Source organism: Geospiza fortis, unplaced genomic scaffold (assembly GCF_000277835.1).
Source record: "Geospiza fortis unplaced genomic scaffold, GeoFor_1.0 scaffold192, whole genome shotgun sequence".
In the NCBI taxonomy this organism is placed as follows: domain Eukaryota; kingdom Metazoa; phylum Chordata; class Aves; order Passeriformes; family Thraupidae; genus Geospiza; species Geospiza fortis.
Window position 1 is genome coordinate 3,319,655 of NW_005054315.1, and position 10,509 is coordinate 3,330,163.

The window sequence follows — 10,509 nt, forward strand, 5'->3', positions numbered from 1 at the left end:
TCATTATGAAGACTCAATGTATGCAGTGAAACTTTAAAAAGTGCTTTTTTGAGCTAAGAGTGTTGTCATGCTGTTTGGGTTGGTTCATCATAATTGAGAGATAATTGTCAAGCTGGGCCTCTGTAGAGGAAAGTAGAAACTGAGGGATGTCTTCTTGGTTTTCGAAGTTTATGAGGCATTTCCATTAGCTGTTTAGGTTATCATCTCTGAACTTTGGCACTTCACTTATCAGGAGTAATCTTTGTGCTGTGTTTGTCTGGAATGTCCTTCCTAATGAAAAACTAAAAAATGTTGTACAATTTGATGTATTTTGCAGGAATATCTCACATTCCCTTGTATTTCTAGGAGTATTAAGTGACGCAAGTGTCAGTAGATAATTTCTGTGCATTGTACATTTAGTGCACTGACAAGATAAAAAAGTACTGTGTACTGATAAAATGGTAAAGATACCATGTTTTGTTATTTCCATAGAAGTAAGGTGGAATATAGAAAAAGGAATATTGTCCTGCTTTACTTCCTTCCAAAATGTTTTGGCTTGCTAACAGAGAGTGTTATCTGGCCTTCAGGAGTGGGCTGAATGACACTTGACTTTTTGACAAGTCCACTTGGAGGTAAGGGAGAAGTTGTCTGACTGGAAAATCAATGCAATTTTTATACTGACCCACGTCCTAGTTTCGAGCCTGCGCTAGCTGTGGCATGGGAGAAATGTGTGTGCACTCCCACTGAGCCAGGGGCAGTTACAGGGCTTAGCATAAGTCCTGACTGGGCTATTGGTATGTCTTAGGAGGGGCTGTCATTTCTACTTCCTTTGTGAACAGCTTCATGTAATGTATTAAGTGACTCTTTTAAGTTACTGGAAGTTGAATAACACATAAGAAAGAAGTGGGGTTTACTTTTGGCTTTAGTTTTATGCCTAGTATTGAGATTTTGGCTTTTGGTGTCTTCTGAACATAATGCCTTCATTTTTCTGTCACGTGTAAGAATCAAGTAATGATTTTGGGTCCTTTGTGTCTGCTTCTAGTATCTACTTCTGGGATGGCAGAAGTTGCTTTTCTTTAATCCTTCTATTTCCCTTTACATTTTACTTGATGACTTCTACTCAGCTATTTTGTGGTTAATAGTCTGTGTCCAATAGGTTTTCTTTTTATATTTTTGATGTTCTCTCCAACCTCGAGAAAGTCATGCACATCACAGAGATAATTGTTTTATTAGCTTAACTGCTCCAAATCTGCAGAGTATTGCAAGACTTTATATGTCTATTCCCAATAAATTATGTAGAAAATGATCTTCAGCTGTGTTGCACTGAAGGGCAGTGGAAAAATCACAGATGTGAATTGATGAAGAAAATGTTAGGGTGAATGTTTAAGTTTGAGAACTAAATTTTGTTTTAGGCTTAATAACAAAGTGTATACTAGTAAAGTAAATGGACCTATAACTATTGACATTAAGACTAGCTAGAAAAGAAGGAACCATGTCTGTATGACTAAATTCTGTCAAGAACTGCACAAGTACATCTAGCTGCTGTGGGGAATGATGCCTTGACTGTGTAAACTACCAAAGTCGCACTGTTTGTTTGGGGTTAGTTTGCTCAATGTCAGTCTGACAGGTCACCTCTAGAGGCAAACAAGCGCTGGTGCCCAGGAGCACTTTCAGGACATATTTAATGTACTAAATACCATGTAACTGTTGAGGATGCAGAAAAGAAGCTTCTCTCTAATATGCTTAATGAAGGAATGTGTAAATGCCTCAGTGCAACATAGAGCAGAGGTTTTGAGTTTAATTTATGACATATTTAAATTACTCCAGATTTGACCATATGATGATGTTAAAGTTGCTGATGCCTGGGCTTCTCCAAGTGTTAGGGATGTGTTCTGTGCTTCAGAAATGTTTTTCATAAGGTAGATGTGAATTCGACTGTTGACTAAGGGATGGTCATTTTATAATCTATGTCCTCAAAAAATTTACTTCTAAATTTTAAAAATTTGTTATTTTGGTTTTGTGTAAGTACTTTTTTTACAGTGGTTTTTACTTTTTTACAGTTAATAGAACACAGAAATAGTAATTTTGGGCAAGCTATAGGTTCAGTAGAGTTTGATGTGAATGTGAAAATCTGGCACACCTGCTTTTTTTTTATACAGCTTTCATAGAAGAGGAAGTGCTCTGAGTTGACAAGCTGAGGTCTTTTCCTGGCAACCTAAGAGTCTCTAAGCCTGTTCATGTGTGGAGAAATGATTACTACTAGTATTTCAGGAGAACAGTTTAACTTTGCTGCAAATGAAATTCTGAGCTATGGCTGGCTAGTCTCAAAAATGTGAAGAATTTGTCCTATATTAAAATATTTTGATTAACACACATTTTTATTAGTGGTGAAAAGAGTAAAAAATACATACAAAATACCTAATTTGACTGAGGGTCTTAAACAATGCACTGTTTTTTCAGTTATAAACAAAGTCAGAACAGTGATTTTCATGGATACTCTCTCATTGTGTTGTGGGACAGTGAAGTGCAGTTCAGGGAGAGTCTTGACATTTGACTTGGGTTTGGGTGTTTTGGTGATCTTGAGCTGATACAGAAAAGTGTGAGGGGTCATGTGCTGCTGGCTGTGTATGTGTAGATGGTCAGGCATGTGATTAGTTAATTCAGTGTGTGACTCATGTTACTGCAGGAATACTGAGGGAACTGACACAGTAACTCTTTTTTCTCCCATAGTGTGCTGGAGAAGAGAATTGGGTGGACAGTCGGACTATTTATGTTGGGCATCGTGAGCCACCTCCAGGCGCTGAAGCATACATTCCACAGAGGTTTCCAGATAATAGAATAGTCTCATCAAAGGTACCTATATTTTCTTTCATTCATTTAGATAAATCAGCTGAAGTTCTCTTTATTTTTTTCAAGATTTTTCCTAGGCTTCCTGTATATTTTTCCTTTCCACAACCAGCAAAGGTAAAATGAAGATATCTAAGATTTCTTCTAGAGAAACAAATTGCTAATTTGTCTCTAAAATGAATAGAAATAGAATAAGTTCTCCCATGTTTACTGTAGTACTAGTATAGTACAGTCTTTGAGTAATAATGAGCTTTTCAACAAAGAAAAAAAAACCAGTTTTCATTTGAGGCAATCCTGGAGTAAGTAAAATCTTCCTAAAGAAAGACTGCATCCTTTGTACTCGAAAGCAATACCTCAAAGTACTAGAAATAATTTGTTGAGCACTTAGATTCATCATACTCTCTCTACCCTCTCATTCCCTTCAAAAGCTTCTAATGTTCCTGTGGGATTTTGTCAACAGTCTTCATTCACATGAAAGTTCATCATACTTAAAGTCTTGGCAGTGTAATACATTTGTGCTGTTTAGAAATCTTCTAGTTGTTCCTTACCTCAGTTCGTAAGTTTTAACTTCCATAAGTTCCAGCACCTTTTTGTGAGCAGTTTGGGTGTTGGTGCTTTCCAGCTGGCTTTCTTTAGCCAAAGGTTTTTACTGCAGTGGCATAGAAATTTGAATGCTTGCAGGTGATGTATGGCTAACAACTCAAGAACTCCCAAGTTTGCAATATACTTAGATTTTCATCTTCATGAGCTCACACCTTCAGCTAATACAAAATAATAAATTCAAAATTATATCTCCTTTACTGAGAATTTCTTTTTGAATAGTGTCTCACAATCCTCAGCAGTTTTCAGAACCTTGGTAGCATTGTGATCTCAAGGAACTGAATGATTACTCTTGTGGACCTGAACACTTGCCAGCCACTGACATGATGAAAGTCAGACTTTTCACAAGTGGTATGTCAGTTCTCATGTGAGATTTTCTGTTTGCTGCCTTCTTACCATACTTCATTCAAAGAAAGTGTACTAAGCAGAATGTAGTATTTAGGCATCTTTAGATAGAATGCTTGAATGGTAAGGCAGGTGAAGTACAGTCAGACTGGTACAGAGGGAAATCCTGTGCTCTACACATTGGTTTGTATTGTCTTTTGAATTATGGAAGAGTAAACACACTTAATGCAAATTTTTGTACTCCTGTGACATTTATTTTTAAATCTCATTTAAGATGTATGTAAATAAAGCCATTGAAGTTACTGCTGATAGCTGTATTGAAATAAAAACATCCTGTTCAACTATGTTTTGCATATTAAGTTAGTGGAAGTTACAAGTTGCATTGCTTTGCAGAGTGAGATTTTTAAAGTATGACTTAAACATGCGTTGAACTAAGGAATCCTTGCCAGCAATTAGTAAACATGTGACTTCAACCAGTTTAGGATAGCGACTTTAATATTATTTGGATATAAAGCATATTCAGTTAAATATTTTAAATGTTAAACTATTTAGCTGTGAACTGTACCTGTAAGTAGCCTATCATAAACAAAAGTATTAGTGGAAGTACATTTTATACATACAAGATGTTTCTCAGTTTTTCTGTTTATTGATTAAACTCATCTCATTTAAAAAATAAAAGGTAAGTTGTCTTTATGGAAGTAAATACAGTGGTGATATTTCAGGAGGGAAGAGAATTCATGTAAATGCTTTATAATATTGAAGAGTTCCTCAGACTGCTGAAAGCTGTTTGATGAAAGCTGTTGCCTGCATGTGAGAACTTCCTGTGCTGTCCCTTTCAAGTGAACTCTATTATTCCCGTGCTCCATCCCAGACAAGGTGAATAAGGCCCTGTTGTGGTTTGACTAGCATTCATTCTGGTCCTGTGAGCTGCTTCCTCCTCCCCTTTCACCTCTCCTTGTCCCTTGCTTATGAACCCTCTGAGGGGGCACCTCTTACAGTATGGGGAATGCAGACATTACATTCCTACTAAATGCTCAAATGTGCAAAATTAAGATGGCAAATCCATAATTATTAAAGTAAAGGTAAATGCTCACAAGCACACTGTATAATGTTACCTCAACCATGAAGGATATTTCCTTAATTTCATCAGCAAGACAGACAGTAACTTTGAGCTGGGCTTTTATAGGTGTTTAGTGCTTATGTAAGAAGGTCTGTGATTGCTCTTCAAGGATGAGAAACTCTAAACTTCCAAGTACAGACTTTACCAATTTAAGACAAACTGAGTTTCTAAAAAGGATAGTTGAAAAGCATGAGGAAATGGCATCAATTTGTCTGTCTGTATGCTGCCTTATTAAAAATGTCATGTCATAATGCCCTGAAAAAGACATCACCTAGCAGTAATGTGGACCTTAGACCTTACTGGTCCTTCCAAAGGCACTTCGCTATGCTTCACCAGAGGCTTCCTGGTGTCAGCAAGGTAATGCTTTGACTCAAGTGCAGAGGGATAGGTAATGCTTTGACTCAAGTGCAGAGGGATAGTTCCTGTACATTGCAGTGTCACTGTGGAATGTGGTTAATGCTCTGTCTGCCTAATGATACATTCCTGATCGTGAAAAATGATACAGGGACAGACCTTGCCTAGACAAAAGTGTTCTACTGGTTTGATATGTTAATTCAATTATGATATTAACAATGCAAAAGGTGTATGCTGAAGTAGTAAAAGACAAAAACTCATGTCTTTTGGATCGTGCGTGCTGTTCCTTTTACCTTCTACAGACAGTGACCTTTATAACATGTATCCTTTTGTTGATTTAACATTCAGCTGCTTCAGCTGCCTTGGGTGTTGGCCTTTGAAGTGGCTGTTATGTACCCTTGATTGAATTTGTCACATGACAGTGCTGCAGCATGGAAAAATATCAGCTAGTAGAAAATGTTTCAAATGTAGAAGAAAGAAAGTAATTGAATTGGCAGGGAGGTGGCTTGCCTTTTTCTGAAAAAAATTATTTACATTTTGATACTATTTACTTTTTGGTGGAATTTGCAACTTAAATGGAAACTAAGTTAAACTAGGGAACCATAGCGTCTGCCAAAACTTGGTGAGAAACAACCTGTTTTCCTTCTGAAACATGATTTTACTTTTTGAAAAAAATGATAAATTATAAAATAACTTTTTAGTACAAAACCTCCTTAATGTTCAGGCTTCATGTTATTGTGCTGGGAATTTGTGTATTTAGTGGTCTTTAATTTCTTCTCTGTGAATCCCTTCAATACCTTTTAAGCCCATGTAAATTCTCAGAATGACGAACAGTTCAACTGTAGAAATGTTTGCCAAAAGAAACTATGAACCTTCATTTTCAAACTTCCTGCTAACTTGAGTTAGTAATTTTCAGATTCAAGGATTTGGAGTACAGTTATCCCCTGTTTATCTTGTTTCTGTTGGTGGTCTTCCACCATATTTCCTTTCCAGGCGGAATAGCCTGAGCCTGTTCAATAATTGTTTATGTAAAAGCTACTCCATGCCTTTGCTTAGGTTTGGTCTGTCCCTTTTCCCAAACCAGTGGAATCATGCACAGGTCTTTCAGTACATAGCAAACTATGGATTTATGTAGTGACATGATGATGTTTTTAGCTTGTTATTAATTTAATATTTTTCAATATCCAAATTCCCTTTTCCTGAAGTTAATCTAATACTTTTCTAGAATTGCTATGCTTCAAGGAGCTAATTGTTGACAAAGTAGGCATTTGCATTTCTTGTTCTACTGGAATCAATGAATTGAAGACTGATTGAATGCGTACATTTCTCTTGAAAAGAGGGAAAAATTGTATTGAAAATAACATCTTTTTTGAACCAACAATATGGAGTTCAGAGGAACATGTTTAATTATAGCTGCTTATCGCTTTTGGAAAAAAAACCACCAACCACCCCCCCCAAAAAAAACCAAACCCATTAAGAAAGAACCACAAGAAAAAGCCAAAGATTTCAGAAATTCCTGGATAGGAGCAACCTGTTTAATGAGAGCCAAGAGAGCTTTCTGTGTGTCAGAGACACCTGGCAAAATTAGAAAATCCACAAAGTTTAGGTAAGAGAACAGATTTCCCCCCATACCACCCATAGAGCAAGTTGGGTTAAGGAGACTTACAAAGGCTTTTACTCTTCATTTCAGTCTGTGGATAATCAACACACAGTATTTTGCCTCAGTGGTCCTGTCCAGCTGCAGACTTTTACTGTCATAATTTAATAAAGAGAAATTTTACAGCTATAGAGCCCACTTATGCTTGGGTCACCAACAGAGCTGGAGGTAGCAGGGTTCATGCTCCTGGAAGATGATACTGAAGAGTTGTGGGATATGACTCTTGCATGAAATGCAAGATTGACTCTACAGTGTATGCAGAACTATTACTTGAAGAATTTGCCCTAAAGAGATGTCACTCTAATTAAATTATACATGAAATTACAAAGTGGTCATTTGTGCTGTAGCTTTATTTCCTGTTCTTCCTTATAGAAAAGCAATCAGTTGAACTCAGGTGGGAGAACTGGACCACTGTTATTTTCTACTTTGTAGTGCTGTATGATGTATTCATGGATCAGAAGTGATGCTGGTATTGCTGCACAAATAATGCATCTTCAGTCTGTCTGTTTCTTGAAGACTTTTCATTAAATACTAATCCAAACATTGATTTCTGTAATAGTGCCCTGAGACAATAATGCTGTGTTTTGGGAATTCTATACATTGCAAGGCAAGACTTAGCTACCTCCAGTGCTAATCTAATTGAGATGACTCACAATTAATCACAGTGACTAATAGTTTAATAAAGTTAAGTTATTCTGACATGTTTCAGGAGATGATGTTGAAATATTCCTTCCTTTCAGCAGAAATTCATGTCCTTGTACTGTACCTCTTCCCTGCAGCACTTACTCATAAAAACACACAAAGACTGGGTCTGCTCTGATTTCTCATTTTGTTGCCACATTTAGAAGAAATATTAATACTTATTGGAGCTTAAGGAAATACTAAACCACCTTTTTCAAGACGAGCCACTTGGAACCCAGCAGAAACCTAGGCTGTCCCATACTTTCCAAGGTGCTGCTTCACAGCTGGAAGCCTTTGTCTGCCCTCTCTAGGGCCATGACATAGCAGTTTCAAGATGAGGAGTTCAAACACAGCCCTGAACAATATTTGAAAGCCAGAAGAGTGTCCAAAGCCCACAGTGGAAAGAGGCATGGTCATGTGTTTGTGAAGCCAATAAATGATTGTGTAGCATACCCTGGGGGGGCAGAGAGGGTGGGTAGGCAGAGATGTGTATGGGACAGTGACTGGAGCAGGGAGTGTTTTGTGTGCCTTTTACTGATTTGCTCTGAATACAGCTGGAACACAGAGCTCTCCCTTTCTGCCTGAGTAATCCTCTGCTTCCCAGCCACACTGAGGGAAGCAGGAGGTCAGATCCCATGCTGCAGGGGCTGAAGGGTCAAATGTGCCCAGCCCTGCCAAACACTGAGCAGGGCAGGAGCTGTTAGAGATGAGAAGAGTAAATGGACTTGGCTGGCAGTAAAGCTTAAATGCCTCTGAATCAATTGGACTCTCAAAGGGGCCAGCTGAGGGATTTCAATACCTGAGCTGTGATGGGAGTGGATGAGAGTGCATTTCTTCCAGGCACAATAATACAATTTCCTTCTGGGGATAACAGTCAGTGCCTAGAGAGAGCAAGGAAAAGCTCTTCTTTCCTCTTGATGATCCTGCTCAGCATGGGATTTCCAGGTCAAAGGCTCTTTGCAACCTCTCTTGTGCTCCCAGGAGAAGCCATTTACCCTTCCCATGGCTCAGTCCAGGGTTATTAGCAATATTTTATCTTCTGCTCTGGTACTGCCCTTAACAGAGCTTTTTAAGTTTTTATAACAGCGTGGAGTGTTCATGTAGTGAAAGAGAAGCAGCAGAAGAAAGGAAAACAACAGATCCAAACCTAATGCCAGGGAAGACAGGTGTAATTCGTCTCTCTTTCTAAGTGAGAAAGTCAAGCTTCCTTGCTCTCACATGCTCTTTCTTCTGTTTTCCTAGTATTCTCTGTGACTTCTGTCTTCAGTCAGTCATCCTTGCTGTAAGGTCTTTTTTTCTTTTTTGAAATTATAATTGCATGTGCTGGAGGATTTGTTGTCAGAGGAGTTCCTGAAGTTAATAGCCTCTCTTTGATAAGACTGGGAGTTGCTGAACAGAGACTACTGAAGATAGACTTGTTTGTAATACAAATCCTGTTTTATCAGCAAGTGGTTTTAAGGAATCCTGTGCCAAAATAAGTATCTTGCTTCATCAAGTGTGCCATTTGATCTAACTTCCTCAAATCTGTTTCATTTTTGCACTTTCTCTGAAAGTACTGGTGGTTGTTATTCACTTGTAAAAGCCCTACATGTAGCAGAGCTTTCACTGATCCTTGTGTTGTGAATGACCTTGAGATGTGGAGAACCTGGAGTCCCCCCCTCAGTGGAGTAACAAACACTGTGCAGATGGCGCATATGTTAATACTTTTGTTAATATATTGTTGTGTCTTTCTGCATTCATTTGAAATTGTCATGCATATGGCACAACACTTTTCAAAATATTCCAGTTCTGTTGAGTAACATATAAGCACAGAAGTCTGTGGTTTTTTTGCTTTGAGTCAAAGTCTTCATATTAATTTAGTATGTTAAAGAACATAGGTGAGTTCTGCTATAAACTTCCTGTATGTTTATCAAGTCACTTGAGTTAGACAAGGCATACTCTCAAGTCACTTCTTATGATTTCAGATAATTACTGATTTCCTGGGTTTTTTTATACCCTTTGCAATAGTTTTCTGTGCCAATTCTCTATATAGATAGACAGATCATGTTTCAAAAAAGGTAATATTTTTATAAGTAAAATTAACTTTAAAGAAACTACGAAACTTTTGATCAAAACTTTTTTCAGCTTTTCTATTGAAGAGGGTTACCTATACATATATATGTAATATTTATGTCATTTTAGTAACATAATACTTTGTAAGGTGGTGTTACATATAAAGGGTTATGTTCAGTACTACAAGGAGATTACAAAAAAGCTGGAGAGGGACTTTTTACAAGGGTGTTAAGTGAAAGGATAAGGGAGAAGGGCTTGAAGCTTAATAGAGGGTTGGTTTAGATTTACCTTGAGGATGGTGAGGCACTGGAACAGGTTATCCAGCGAAGTTGTAGATGCTGCATCTCTGGAAGCATTCAAGGTTGGTTTGGATGGGGCTTGGAGCAGCCTGGTCAAGTGGAACATGTCTCTGCCCATGGCTGGGAGGCTGGGGCTGGATGCTTGAGAAGGTCTTGAATGTCCTTTTCCACTGAAACCATTCCATGGTATGCACACATGCCTGCAATCTAATTTTTAAACTGCAGCTTTAAGCATGTATTGTTTATTGGTAATTGATACAAAAATGTGTTCATTAAAAATACTGAAGTCACCATGTACACAAATGAATGCAAGATCAGCTTTTCTCTATACTACCCTGATTTTATTATCCTCAGGATTTTGTTTTGTAGAAGGGATGAGAATTATCATAGGAAGATGTCTATGAACCAGGGCTAAACCAATATAGTAGATGGTTTTATTGCAGTAGTTTTAAACATTTACAAGAAGCAGTCAAAAATGTTGAGTGAAAAGAGTGAAATCAGGGTGTGTTGGAAGAGAGGTGGTGACCATTTAAAACAAATAATCTGTAAAACTGAGGTGTTGACAAAACTCAGTA

The 10,509-nt window shown here is 37.7% G+C and overlaps 1 protein-coding gene across 1 annotated transcript in view; it reads left to right on the top strand.

Annotated features, from left to right (window-relative positions):
• ATP11A (ATPase phospholipid transporting 11A) overlaps positions 1-10,509 on the top strand; it is a 76,546-nt gene that overhangs the window by 13,279 nt on the left and 52,758 nt on the right. The window contains exon 2 of the mRNA XM_031056141.1: positions 2,710-2,832. Within this exon, the coding sequence (XP_030912001.1) occupies positions 2,710-2,832 (123 nt within the window). The remainder of the gene's footprint in view (positions 1-2,709; positions 2,833-10,509) is intronic.